This window comes from Ciconia boyciana, chromosome 2 (assembly GCF_034638445.1).
Source record: "Ciconia boyciana chromosome 2, ASM3463844v1, whole genome shotgun sequence".
NCBI classification, from domain to species: Eukaryota; Metazoa; Chordata; class Aves; order Ciconiiformes; family Ciconiidae; genus Ciconia; species Ciconia boyciana.
Genome location: NC_132935.1, coordinates 132811145 through 132825636, shown reverse-complemented (window position 1 = coordinate 132825636; position 14492 = coordinate 132811145). Strand labels below are relative to the sequence as shown.

Below are 14492 nucleotides of genomic sequence, written 5' to 3'. Positions count from 1 at the left end.
GTGGCTGGTTTTGTCCGTGGCTGTGTCAGTGCCCTTTCTGAGGCACCACACCTGTACGTACACGTGTGTCCATGCCCAAGCACTGTAGTTCACCGAGGGCGTCTTCCCCGAGTCTGATAGCAGGGTGCGAGGGGTGACCACCATCCCGTGGAGGCTGTGTGAGCACCCACGCGTGTGTGCCTACCCTGACGCGGGCTCTGCCGTGCCCACGTACGCTGGCACAGACCTGGTACTTACCCGCACGTTTCTCAGCCTACAGATGCGGTACGTGCTGCTCCGCGCACTCCACCTGCCGCGGGCGCGCAGCCGCCCCGCCTGCCTCTCGCCTGCCGCTCCCCGTCCTCTCCCCGCGCCCGGCGCTCCAGGCGCCCGGCCCGCGGGCGGCCCAAGGGCGGCGGGGCCGGGCATGGAGCGGCTGCAGGTAGAGGCGACGGCCCTGGAGGAGTACGCGGAGTACCGGCGGTGAGCGGAAGGCAGGGCCGGGCCTCGCCCGCCGTCGCTGAGGAGGGGAGAGGGGCGGCGCGGTGGGGCGGGGGTCGCTGAACGGCGGGGGGGAGCCGGACTCCCTCAGCGCGGCCGTGGGGGCTGCCGGCGGTTGGCAACCTGCTCCGCCCTGCGCTGGCGCCAGGCCCGGGGCGGTTTCGCGTCCCCTGCGGCCTGCCCGCGGCCCCGGGCTTCCCTTGAGGAGATCCTCGCGGCCCGGGCGCCGCTCCGCTCGCCTCCCGCCGTCCTGAAGCCGCCTCTTCGGGACCTGCGGCGGCTCCGTTGTGTCACATTCCCCAACACCGCCCCCCCCGGCCCGGCCCGGCCATTTATCGGTGAAATCGGAAGCGCCCGGACTAACGCCGTGAAGGTGCCCGAGAGCGGCTCTCCGTGGAGAAGGGATCTCTCCCTGGCCTGAAGCAGCTGCGGTGGAGAGGCAGGCCTTGGAGACACCAGCCCTGTACGCCTCGCCGGTGTGAAGGCACGTTGTCGATATTGACTGTCGGCGAGTGAAGTAGCGCATCGTTTCTCACGTCCAGGCCTGCGTGCCAGCCTGCGTACCTGCCGGCCTGGCAGCGCGTCTGTGTGATGTGGTGTTAGAGGGTAATCTGCCAACTGTGCTTCTCTTCCGGGAAACACGGGCTTTCGTGCATCATGAATTAAGTTTTGCAGTGTGTAACCGCGTGCCCTTATACTCCTATGTGTCTTCGCTAATCTCGTCGCTCCTCTTGAAGACTTGATTTTGAGCAAAAATAAGCACGAACTCAGGCATTATACTGAAATGTGGCCTTAATTTAGCTTAGGAAAACGTTGAGTAAAACATCAGAGGTAGCAGGCACAGTGGTATTTCTTACACAAGTAGTTATGCACTGATTCACTGGGTGTCAGCTGGATTGACGTGCAAATGACAGTGATGTGTTGACACATTATTCAGGTTCTGTACAGTACTGGCAATATACAAATCCACAGAACATTTGACAAAGAATCACTCATTCAGTATGTTTTAGCACAGCCAACAAATAATAATTGAAATATTTACAGATATTAATAAACTTTCAGCATAGTTAAGTGCTGCAATTAAGTCTAAATTTTATTTTACTGATTTTACTTACTGTCTTCAGTTGTCTCCATAAATACGGAATTTGGATGCTGCTCTGGAGTTCCAGCTATTTGGTGACTTTGAATTTGAACATAGTGATAGCTTAAACAAATGGTCCTGTCCGAGGTGTGGGATACAGCTGCTGTCAACTTTACGTACAGAAACGAGCATAGTCTTCTTGCAAAGTAGAAGACAGCTTGGGTGTGTTGTTTGTTACTTTGCTGGCAGTGTGGTTCCCTACTTCCAGTTGAATAATCTTACTCAGACTAGACTAAGATTAGATAACCTGATACAAGTCTGTGGTACAGTTAGGTGTAGATGGGTGAAGTGACTTGTCAGAGGTCATTCAAGAAGTGTGAGGCAGAGCTGGCTGGTTATACCACCCTTGATGCCCATTGCTTTTTCTGTTGTATGAAAAGGAGCTTGGTAGTTTGCTTTATTAATTTTTTCCTTCTCTCTTACAACCCTGGTTTTCAGTCAGTCAGAGCAAAATTTTTAAAAGAGCATTATTCACAAAATTTGTCTTAAATTTAGCTATAGTTCTGTTAAATGTATATCACTAGAACAGTATTATGAAAGATAAGGGGTTTTTTTGCATTTATAGCAAAAGTGTTGTTATATATTGTTTGAAAAAATACCTTAAGAAACCTACTTTTATTGTCTTCATTTTCTTATGTTTTTTTTAATGACATGCCTACAGAATTGTAGGTGATGATGATGGAGGAAAGGTCTTTACCCCTGAGGAATATGAGGAGTACAAAAGAAAAGTATTACCAATTCGGTTACAGAACAGGTTGTATGTGAGCTGGAGATCACCAACTGGCATGGACTGCAAGCTTGTGGGACCAGAGACGCTGTGCTTTTGTACTCACCGGTACGAATCTTTGCATTTTTTTGAACTGTTGTATCTTTTAAAATCAGGAAAACATCAAATGTTTCCAGATACATTACAGTACAGTATAGGCAAGTTAATTTAAGGTCTAAGGGTTGAGAAAATTGGGTTTTAAATCATAAGAACTGTCCTTAAATCTAAATCTCAATACATTTTTCTGAGACCGGAATGATTTTGTAGTCTTCAACTTTAAGGCACGAGTTATTGTAGAGCAGATTGATTGTGATAGTGCTGTCAAAATGAAACATAAGGATTTGTGGTAGTTACATAATGAATGGATGTAAAAGCACGTGATATTATGTATTTAATTGAAAATTAACAATTAACAGTAATATAATTAAAGATACTTCAAAACAGAACTTGCAAGATAAATTATAAGCCTTTCACGTAGTTTTCTGATAAATACTAACAGGTGTAAAAGTTATTATTTTTGCCTGTTTTAGGTATAAACAACACAAAACGGACTATGAAGTGATTCCCAAAGACCGTCCTATTTGTGTGCCTTGTAGAGTGAGCCGTTGTCCGTGCCCGTCCTATCACTATGTCCCTCTAAATGGCACACAGCCCATCCGTTGTAGATGCAAACACTTTGCTGATGAGCACAGTGCAGCACCTGGATTTTCATGTAACTCTTGTAAGTTACTGATGGACTTGCAGCATTCTTTGCTAGGAAACTTAACAGGAACAGCATGTTAGGGATCTATATTCTGCCCAGAGTATTAGGTATGTGCTGCAGTTGTCACTGATGTGTATTTTGGTCCTTGCAGAAGGATGGGAAATGGGAAGGAAGACATCGCCTTCTGCACAGGAGGGTTTGGAACAACATCCTTAGCTTCCCCAAGTTCTGTGAAGGAGCATAAGTTTCTGAATGATTCAGTTAGGTACATATGGAGACAGCCACCTAAAGTTAGGCACTATGAAAGCACCCCATTTGCAGTTTGTAATTTCCACTGCTGCATGCACGTGGCTTTTCTACTTGAACTTGGTAGTTTGAGAGAGAGAAGTGTTCATCTCCATTCCTCTATTGCCTGGCTGAATATAATGTTAATGTATTTTTATATCTTTTCTCAACTCAATAGGAAGTAGCGCTGTGTTCCCAAATAGTACTATTGTTAGCACTTTAACAAAGCAGTTCCTGAGCATACAGATTGTGGGTCCAGAAATGCAAATGGGAATGGAGTTTCAAGCAAAAGGTTTGAGAAGGCATTAAGAGGAAGCTTTTTGCTTCAGTTGTTCGAGGTTATTGTAATGAAACAGCAGTAATTATTAAACATAGATACTAAATAATGCATAAAGATATTTTAGTTTGAAACCTCAAATTACATAAGCTGAAGATTTTTTTGTTAGAGTTCCATACTGTTAGTAAATTTCTATCATGAAGTCTGTCTAATTTGTACAGGAAAAATCATAAACAGCTTTTGCTGGATGAGAATCATATCCCACAGAATAAAACATAAACTAGACAGCCTGTCAAGAATTTGCTCTAAGTAAGGTGAAAGTCTTAAATGTGCAATTGGATGATTCAAACTGAATCCTTAGAACACAGTGTTTTTAATAATCTTTTACATTTTGCACTTTTTCTAGTGTTTCTAGTGACACTTCTGAGGGCTTCAGAGATTACACAGAGAAGTGCCAAGACTTGCTTCTATTTTGGACTTATGTTGTTTTAATGTACTGGTATTAGTCTAGCCCAGTGCTGTATAAATCTAATGTGATAGATAAATCAGAGATGTGCTCTCTTTATAATTGAAAAAATATTGCTGTTGCACTTTATGTATTGTATATACTTTATTCTGTATCCAAACATAGAGTAAGAGCTCTGTTACTGAGGAGTGCCCAAAACGATATGAAAAAGCCTTTAACATTTCCAAGAATGTGATCCCTGAACATATTACACAAGACTTAAAAAAACCCTTTCTTGGTGCTCTGCAAAGTGAACTGTAACTGGGAGCTGGAAGCAGGGTAATTCGTATAATGAAACATTTGCAAAATCAGTTCCTCAATTTCTTGTTCACATCATTGCTCCAGCAGGGCTTTGATGACAGTCTTAGCTGTAGCTGGGGCAGATATATCACTTCATTCTGTGTTCCTGAATGTCATGTGTCATTTGTATAACTATTTCAGTTATATCCTGTGGCTATGTAAGCTTAAAAAACCCCTGAAAGTCAGTCTAACGGTACTCTTACATAGAACCTATTTTGCTGTTGCCATAGCCTCTGTTTGCTACCCAGATAATTTTGCTAATTTAAAAAGACTTTAAATTGTGATTTGTGTCATAAATTGTGATTTGAAGTTTTCTGTCCATGCAATATTGACATGTGCTGTACACCTTTGGAGATAATACTGCCAAAATGCTGGCAGGTTGTCTTCTTTACCCAGTGACAGAATCTTTTCTCTTTTTATTTTTTGCCAGGGGAGGGATAGAGAAGGGTGTTACTAATGGCAATGGACACAAGTTGCAACATAGGAAATCCAAATAGATATTAGGAAAGAAATGTCTGCTCCAAAGGAAGACCAGCATTGGTCCAGGCTGCTCAGAGAGGTGGAATCTCCATCCTCGGAGGCACTCAAAACTTGACTGAATGAGACCCTGAGACTGGACGACCCCTATGATCTAATCCCCACATTCATCCTTTCTCCTGTTTTATACAGCATTTTCATATCATGGTGAAAAGAGGCTGTAAAAGGTTTCAGCAAAGATAGCTGATTGCTTTGCCCCAAATCACGTACGTGCTTCCAAACAGAAAGCATAGCTGGGTGCTTTTGCAGTGAAGGAACTCTAGTTTTTGACAAGATCAGTTTAGGGAAACACTGTTTTGTCTGCAATGAAGTATAAATTCCATTATAATCTCAATCATTACACTTATTTATTTGTTAATTAGGTTCCAAGTGTTCGGGCTTTCATAGTTGCTTTACCTGTGCATGTGGTCAGCCAACATACGCTCATGAAACAGTCGTGGAAACTAAACAAGAGCGCTTAGCCCAAGGAAGGCCTGTGGGGCAGGATGTTCCTTATGCTGCTATGGGAGGACTGACTGGTTTTAGTTCACTCGCAGAAGGCTACATGAGACTCGATGACAGTGGAATAGGTAAGTGCAGCTGACCTGAGATGAAATTTTAATTCTCCAACTAAGTAGTTTTGAAAAGTAGTAATTCAACCTAGACTTTCAAAGTTCAAAGGCAAACTGGATCAATAGGAGTAGGACTTAAGAGAGATCTTTTTTTTGCAGCAGTCCTTAGGTGTGAAGAGACCACTATGACCATCTTGTCCAACTTCCTGTAGTGAATTGATAAAAAACCCTCTTTATCAGTAATTCTGGTGTTCAGCCCAGTAGCTTCTGGTTGAAATAGAGCATATCTTTTGGAAAGAACTCTGCAACTTCTGTTTTTCTCTTAATACTTCCATGTTATATTTACGTTAATCCTTCAGCCTGATACTGCCCAGGTATTTCTTGGTTATACAGTTATAGCATTTTTTTTCCAAACTCAAAGGTTAATAGCTGTTTAGCATAAAAAAAAGAGGTGATTTGTAGAACCTTATTTTTGACAGGCATGTTAGTTGCCCTTGATACCTCTGCTGCTCTGTGATTTTGTGTCAGTAATGGACACATTTTGTCCTGAAATACTGTTTTATTTATTATTGCCATGTACTCATTATTTCTTTTTAAAATTCTGATCTGGTTTCCTGGATTTGTCAGAAGTTTAGAAACTGTGGAATAGCCATAGTAATTAAAGAAACAAAGCTTTTCATTTCTTTTGAAGCCTTTTTCGCTTTTGTAAACTCGAGTTTATGGGGTATGCACTGAGTGTTGCAGATATTAATCTGTAGCCTTGTTTAGACCCCATCATGTATGTTCTTAATATATCTTGTGAAGTTAATTTTTGTTTTCATTCAACTTATTTTTTAACAGGGGCTCCTTCTGCTGAACTTTTAGAATCCCCTGTTACCAGCATGGATCATCCATTTCTAAAAGCATTTCAGGGACCTTCTAGTTCTGCTCAAACCATCTCACAGATAGCAGGTGCTATATTAGTAGGATAATACTGTTTTACAAAAAGTATTTAATATAAAATTAATTGGTTTTATTTATGAGTTGAAGGATGCTTAGGGCTAAAATAAAAGTTAAAAATTAAAATTATATTAAGGCCTTATTATGTGAAAAGTTAGTACAACATTCATGTACTTGAAGTGCTTAGAATAACTTTTGTTACTGCTTGTTATTTTTGGTCATGATGTGCTTTTTAACTTCAATTATCTTTTTCTAGCATTTGGTATCTTCCCCATTAATGGTGTCACTTATTCATTGGATCAGTTTTTAAAATTTTTAATTCCTACTAGAAGCTCATCATATCTGAATGGATCGTACTTATTCAGAGCAATCCTGTGAAACTGCTTTCTACCAGAAAGTATTTTCTGCATGGAATTATGGATCTGTTATGCTTATTTGATGTCCCTTATTTAGTATACGAATTTAGCAATTAGTATAACTGTTGAACTTCTCCAAGACTATTTAGAATAGCTGCTAGCCTAGACTAAAGAGGTTACTGTTTGGTCCCAGTTGCTGGGGTTTGTTACTTGCCTATAAAGGTGAGTTCTCATTTTAAATGTGTTTTGCCAAATGTAAAACATAACTAATGGAATAGCAAGTATCATTAATGAAAAAAGTTGTGGTTTTTTTTTTTTTTCTTCAGATAGTTCTAGTGCCACAAGGCAAGTTTCTCATGGAAAGCATTCAGAAGACGATGACATGGCTTACTTTGAAAAACGTTATCAAGAACAGGCAAGTTACTACATTTATTGCTTAATTCAAATATATTTTCACAAAAGGATGTCTAAAACAGATAAATATATGATTTAAGTGGCATATGAATGCATTATATCATTTGTTGTCTGCCTGAGAAAACACTAGCTTCTTAAAAGCTTCTTCCCAGGGCTCTGTGCTGGGGCTAGTCCTGTTTAATATCTTTATCGATCTGGATGAAGGGATCGAGTGCACCCTCAGTAAGTTTGCAGACAACTCCAAGTTGTGTGGGAGTGTTGATCTGCTTGAGGGTAGGAAGGCTCTGCAGAGGGACCTGGACAGGCTGGATCCATGGGCTGAGGCCACTTGTATGAGGTTCAACAAGGCCAAGTGCAAGGTCCTGCACTTGGGCCACAACAACCCCATGCAACGCTACAGGCCTGGGGAAGAGTGGCTGGAAAGCTGCCCAGCAGAGAAGGACCTGGGGGTGTTGGTCAACAGCCGCCTGAATATGAGCCAGCAGTGTGCCCAGGTGGCCAAGAAAGCCAATGGCATCCTAGCTTGTATCAAAAATGGTGTGGCCAGCAGGACTAGGGAAGTGATCATGCCCCTGTACTCGGCACTGTACTCGGCGAGGCTGCACCTCGAATCCTGTGTTCAGTTTTGGGCCCCTCACTGCAAGAGAGACATTGAGGTGCTGGAGCGTGTCCAGAGAAGGGCAACAAAGCTGGTGAAGGGTGTAGAGCACAAGTCTGATGAGGAGCAGCTGAGGGAACTGGGGTTGTTTAGCCTGGAGAAAAGGAGGCTGAGGGGAGACCTTATCGCTCTCTACAACTGCCTGAAAGGAGGTTGTAGCGAGGTGGGGGTCGGTCTCTTCTCCCAGGTAACAAGCGATAGGACGAGAGGAAATGGCCTCAAGCTGCGCCAGGGGAGGTTTAGACTGGATATTAGGAAATTTTACTTCACAGAAAGGGTTATCAAGCATTGGAACAGGCTGCCCAGGGAAGTGGTTGAGTCGCCATCCCTGGAAGTATTTAAAAGACGTTTGGATGAGGTGCTTAGGGACATGGTGTAGTGGTGGTCTTGGTAGTGTTAGGTTTACGGTTGGACTCGAGGATCTTAAAGGTCTTTTCCAACCTATACGATTCTGTGATTCTGTGATTCTGTGGTCCCAGCCCTTACCTGGTCACTACTATCTAATTAATTCTGTGATTCTGTAAAATAAAGTTTTAAATACAATTATGAGCTATTGCAGGATTTCAGAGGTCAGTCATGTCTGGGATGGTATTTAGCTTAACTGGGCAGATTTTTATTGAGGTAACTCTCCATTACAGTAAAACAAAATACTTCCCCTTAGAGGTGCTTCCTCCGCCCCACTGACTGTGTCGTAAATTTAAATGCCCTGCAGTGTAGCTTACTTAGATGCTTAAATACTTATTCTTTCCCTCCATTAGCTCCTTAGCTCCACCATCTCCGCTGGAAGTATGTCTTGACTGTTTATGAATTCTTTTGTAAGGCAATGTTGCATAATTAACTTTTAAAATTTTAACTGCTGTTATGCTCGCTGCTTGCAACGAGGTGTTTGTTAATGAGAAAGCTGTTCTACCTTTGTGAAATTTTAAATAATTTTCTTTATTTTGGAAATCATCACAAAATATGGTAAGATGTTACAAATATAGTATCAGTCTATAGGAGAAAACATGTTACTATCAAATCCAATTTGCTATGTTTCTTTTTCCCCTTAAGATTTTATTTTCTTTGCAAAAGGTAGTAGGAATTTCAGATACAAACCTCAAGCCTCCAAATATGGAAAAATGTTTTAAAATCAGTTCCTGTGTAGACCAACAACAGGATTGCTTAGCAGTGAGTTCATTCGTAGACATTCAAATCGGGACTGGGGCCTTGCTTCCTTTTGACGCTATTTTATGGGGGAAAAAAGCATGTTGAAAATACTATTTTATTTTTCCTTGCATTTTTGATAGCAACATGATATCTTATGTTAGATGAGATGCAAAAGTTCATGCATCCCTTTTATGTAATTGCTCTAAATAGAATTTCATTCACTAATGTAACAATACTTCAGAACAACTGTTGCTCCTAAAAACAACAGATGTATTTGTTTGGATTAATGGTCTTACTACAAAATGGCAGAGTTAAATGGATGTGTGTTGGTAAATCATAACATGCTATAAGAGCCTACTGTGTAGAAGAATCTTATGAGAGGAAGACATGACCTTGTGGGTCAGTGAGGAGACACTGAGATGGAGGTTTAGCATCTACCTCAGCAACAAACTTCCTATGTGATTTTGTGCATGCTGGTTAGTCTGTGTCTGTTACATGTCTGTAACAAAACTTCTTTACTTTTCGTTGACATAAAGATAAAACCATGAACATTTCTGAGGCACTTTGGCCTTGAGGGTTACATAAATACCTAGATTGCCATTATCAGAGATAAAGGCAGCCCTGGTTTGAATAGGGTAGCAGCTGCAGAGCTATGGAAGTGCTCCTTTGTCCTATGATGCAGAAGTAAGCAATGCTAGGTTGGGCTAATAATGATCTGTAGCTCTCTCCACTGCATATATCACTCTGGTAAGTTTATGACTGGATGTAGAGATTTAATACTGCATTACTAGCCGACTTGCAAATTAATGCTTGAACCACTGTTGGTGTCTTTCTTTGTTACAGCTGAAAAAGGAGAAGGCTGTTAAACAGAAAGAGAAAAGTCCAGTGCCATCAAAGAAGCCATGAGATTAATAAAGAAATATTTATTATATAGCATAGTGTTAATCGTTGTATTGAAGAGTATTTTTTGCTGTGCCTACCTGTATACTTGTATTTCTTAATTTCTTTATTCTGCTGTTTTCGTCTATTGCTGAAATTAATTTTTAATTATCTTGTAATAAAATTGGTACTTTAATCAATGCATTTCTAATCTCCAGAATTGTTACATAGATATTCCTTTGAGAATGGAAAATCATATTTAGAGATTTACAGAACTGTTATTTTCTGAGAGAATAGGCATGTATTTAAGTATTACATTGTAGTAGGACAAAGAAAATATATGTCCTATTCTTAGACTTTTATGATGCACTTTCTTTATTTGTAGAGTCCTTAGAACTCATCTTGTTCATGGATTTTTACTTGGTGGGATTTGTTCTGTTATTATTGACATTTTAATATTTTCTTTAAATGTTTTTTTTTCTTTCTGTTGGTTTCATCGCCTTTACATAAAATTCAAACATACCCTTCTTCTCTCACACTTCTCTAGGCCAATGTATAAATATTTTTTACATGTGAAGTTCTGTATGCGTGTAAACCCATTTCTACACGTACTTACTAGCTACTTGAAGGCATTCTGCTTGTATACTTTATGCCAGATTTCTCTAGCGGTACCATTCTCCCAGTTCTGTTTGTCTGATACTGTCTATAGCAATGATTCTGTTACACTAAACTTCTGAAAACATTAAGTGGAAAAGGATATGCTATTTATTGCATGTAAACAAATAATTATAGAGTGTTTCATATCAGCTTACTTATCCAACAGATACTCTTTCATCATGTCTAATCCAACACAGACTGAGTCCCTCAAGAAGGGAGATATGCTTTTGTGTTCTTTGTCCGTATCTGCAGCTGTGGCAGCATATGTTGTGTTAAAGTTAGGGGACAGGAAAATTTAAAATTTGCTAACTTTGTGTGGTGGTTTAAATCCACAAAGCAGCACAGCAAGAACTTGGTGCAGAATAATTGGCAGAGGCAGCCGTTTAGGAGGCAAAAGCGGAGCCTGAGCTACCTTTGTTAGTCTCCTTTGAAAACGGAGAAGTGTAAGTCCTTAAAAATACTTGAAGACATCTCTTGGACTGAAGACTTTTCAAGTGGTATGCGTGTACTGAGACTTTATAACAAGAGTTGGGAGAAGCTCACAAAGCTCTGATTCCCATCAGAGAGAATGCCACTGTGTGCCTGATGCCTTTATGTGCCTGATGGGCAGAGGAAAAGAGGTGACGTTGAATGCATTTGGTGCAGGGCAACTTGCTTTTTTGTTCAGATATCAGCTGTGGGAGGGAAGAATCCACTTGAGAGTGCATGCACGTCATACAGTGACTGATGGAGGTAGCTGGAATCTGAGTGAGAAAGGAATGGAACGCTCAATTGCCCAAATTCAAAGATTAAAAAAGGCCTTTTACCTTAACTCTGAGCTATGCTGCCATTACTACAGATGCCAATCGGAGAGGTTAATCTGTTACTTTAATTTAAATGCATAATATATCAAAGAGTCGTTAATGAATGTTTTAAAAGTCCCTTTAAATTCTACACTGTAGCATACTGCTCTAACTTAATTAATAAAAATACTAATTTGAGCTCCCTCTTCTGGTCCGAATAAGCAATCATTTCTACAGGTGCTCTACTTAGTCTCATAAGTAAATGGGGATTTCACGATAGAATTACAAGAAACAAACAAATGTAAATAATGGTAAAAAAAAGGTAAATAAGAATATAGAAAAAATATTTTTATTTCAGTCTTCAGAGAGATTATTACAAGCTTAATAGTGGAAGTTTATGCTACTTTAGTATTTTTCCCCATGGCTATACCCATTAGGGAATGCGGTTCCAGAAATGTATGTGTGTATTTCCGAGATGAGGTTTCCCACAGGAAAATATTGTTATAGACAGAGATTTTAATAGTTACAAAAAATTGTGTTTCTTTTTATACTGGTAGCATAACTTTTTACTTTTAGGAAATAATGTACTGTGCTTTTATTGACATTTTGAGTTAAAAATACTTGTCAGTTTTAAATGTTTGCCAAATGCAGTCTTACTAAACTGTACTTTGATCATCATGAACTGGTTTTATCAAAGCCGATTTTTAAAAATTTTATTCTGTGCTTAAACTTATTTAAAATTTCCACTTAAATTATACTAACAAGTTATTACATTTATTTCATTATACTTCTTTTTAGTTGGAAAACAGGTGGGATCATAAAAATAGCAACTGCATTAAATATTGCTTAGGAGTTCTGACCACTTTTCACCCATGTTGATGACGTCCAAGTAAAAGAAACTCACTTTCCTTACTAGAAGGCATACTTTTGACTTCTTGGTAGTCATGTAGTACTTTTTTGCAGAATTTTTATTCATATCTATACATGAAATCCAGGTACAATGTATCTCATAATGTTGCTGGCTGTGAAAACTGGACACTGATGTCATGACTTAAGTGAAATTTGCACTTAACTGGAATTACTCTTATTTTTATCCTAAGAAAAAAATCATCATTTTCTAGAATCAAAATTGCAACCTCCAATTCTATTGAAAAATCTCTTTATACTTCTATTAAGAAAATTTTTGTGAAGGTAAAAGCAGAGGCAAATGCTAGTATGTTTGCCATTAACAGTGGTCATTAAATAAAGAGCTCAGTTTAACATGTACTTGTTGATGGTTCGTTTTCCTGAGAGAGCAGTCGTGAACTTTGAACATAATTATCATGGGACAGATAAGTTATTCGTTCATCTGTATGATTTATTTGTGGGCGTATATCTGTCGTTCAGCTAGACGCATTAACCGTTTCTGACTCTAATCGAAGGAATCTGGCACGGGAGAAATGGTTTGCTGTCATACACGGAGTGCTCTGAGCTGGTAAAGCCTAATTGCGTAGGTCTTAGGCAATGCTTAAGCATGTCTCATTTTTTAAATAGCTGGCTTTCGAATAAATATTTTGCCATTATTATAACATTCCTAGAGTGTAGAACATAATTTTTTAACTAGTTTTAATTATCCTGTGAAAAGGCTTAGATGTACCTTGGATATTTAGTAGAGACTGGTCAGTGATCCTAGGTGGAGGGCAAGGGGCTCCTTCCCCTTCTGTGCTTCTCCCATACTAAATATAAAATGTGTCTGTCTGTCTCAGGGAGGAAGGGGAGTGTAATGTGTGAATTCACAGCCGGTAACAGCATCCGTGCAGAATTACTTTGTCAAGTTGTCAGGGTCTTTACAGCGTGTTGTGCATATTAAACGGTTTGCAGGTCTCCTGTCTGTGTCCCTGGAGTCTCTAGCGGTAGTTTTGTTGCAGCCATGTAGCCTAAGGGAAGAGACAACTTTGCAGGTAGTGATAGTATTTTTTCTTAGCACAAATATAATTGAAAACAACAACACAGGTTATTCCAATCTAAAAGACCTTGCACATGTGTACCTGTTTGGGTTTTTTTTGGTAACAAAAGATACTACTTTTGCCTAGAAGCCTACTCTTGCTTTGGAGCCCTTAGCATTTGTCTTCTGGTAGAGTAAATCGTTATTTGCTTTACACTGGCTTTAGCTCTCATTTTACATTCACTGTACCTGTGCCGGCCGGCCCTGGCTGGACACTAAGCCCGCGTGCTCCTTCCGTTACCTCCCTAGGGAAACTCCCGGCCTCAACCGTAACATGTCACCTGCCTAACACTGGCACCCCTGCCTCGCTAATGGCGTCATCAATTTCATCCTCGTATTAAATAAGACAGGAAAATTGCAAATGACTCTATGTGAAACCAAAAGATGAGCACTGACACATCGCACAAAGCAATCGGATGAGCACGTTCAAAGGGTGTGTCGAGGCCGGTGGAGAGGCTGTCACCAAAGCGAGGAGCCTCCCCGCTGCTGCTGCTTCGTTTATGCTTCAAAGCCAGGATCAGCATGCACTGATCGCCACCCTTTTGTGTGGTGAAGGACGCATCTGGGCGTACAGTTATGGATTTGTAGAAAAAGCCCGGTGCCTGCAAACTTTCCAGAGCATCCGTTGCCCCTGTGCCGAGTAGGGTTGCTCCGGCTGAGGTGAGGGGCTGCCCGCAGGCGGCAGCCGCGCCCCGTCCACTGCGCAGACACAGGGAGGGCGCAGCTCCGAGGGCTGCCGCCTCACGTCCCCCGCTGAGGGAGGGCAGGGCAGGCACCGCCCGGGCGCGGGGGCCGCGCTGAAGGTCCCGCCGGGGGCTGGGCAGGCGGCCGCATGCGCAGGGCCGGCGGCGGGCGTTGGGGGCGGCCGCGGCGGGAGCACGTGTGGCGGCGGCGGCGGCGGGGCTCGTCACCCCCAGCCAGCCCGGCCGCCTCAGGTAGCGCCGGGGCCGCTCCGTCGGGGGAGGTCGGCACCCGGCCCTCGCTCCCGGGGGCTCCCAGGGGCTCCCAGGGGCTCCCAGGGGCTCGGAGCTTCGCGGTGAGGAGGGGCCCTGCTCTGCTGGCGGGAAGTCGCGGTCGTGCCAGCCTTACGGCGCTTCGTCGTGTAAAAAAAGCGTTTTTCATTAAAGAAATG

General features: G+C 41.7%; 1 protein-coding gene across 2 annotated transcripts; it reads left to right on the top strand.

Moving 5' to 3' along the window:
• The first annotated feature begins 357 nt into the window (after positions 1-357).
• Positions 358-10073, top strand: FAM221A (family with sequence similarity 221 member A). Of its 2 annotated transcripts, XM_072851462.1 has the most exons (7): positions 358-462; positions 2283-2456; positions 2918-3108; positions 5357-5563; positions 6386-6496; positions 7167-7255; positions 9902-10073. In XM_072851462.1, exons 1-7 carry the CDS (start codon positions 407-409, stop codon positions 9962-9964), a joined length of 891 nt encoding a protein of 296 aa, XP_072707563.1. In that variant the 5' UTR covers positions 358-406; the 3' UTR covers positions 9965-10073. The 2 variants fall into 2 exon arrangements, with proteins under 2 accessions (XP_072707563.1, XP_072707562.1); XM_072851461.1 differs by lacking the exon at positions 6386-6496 and having other exon boundaries at positions 382-462; positions 5357-5567; positions 7171-7255.
• Positions 10074-14492: the final 4419 nt, after the last annotated feature.

What these genes read in the sequence shown, in the direction of transcription:
- FAM221A (XM_072851462.1), top strand. Translation starts at nt 407, where the DNA reads ATGGAGCGGCTGCAGGTAGAGGCGACGGCCCTGGAGGAGTACGCGGAG. An exon ending in GAGTACGCGGAGTACCGGCG is followed by an intron (nt 463 to 2,282) that starts GTGAGCGGAAGG and finishes ACATGCCTACAG; the next exon opens with AATTGTAGGTGATGATGATG. An exon ending in TGGATTTTCATGTAACTCTT is followed by an intron (nt 3,109 to 5,356) that starts GTAAGTTACTGA and finishes TTTGTTAATTAG; the next exon opens with GTTCCAAGTGTTCGGGCTTT.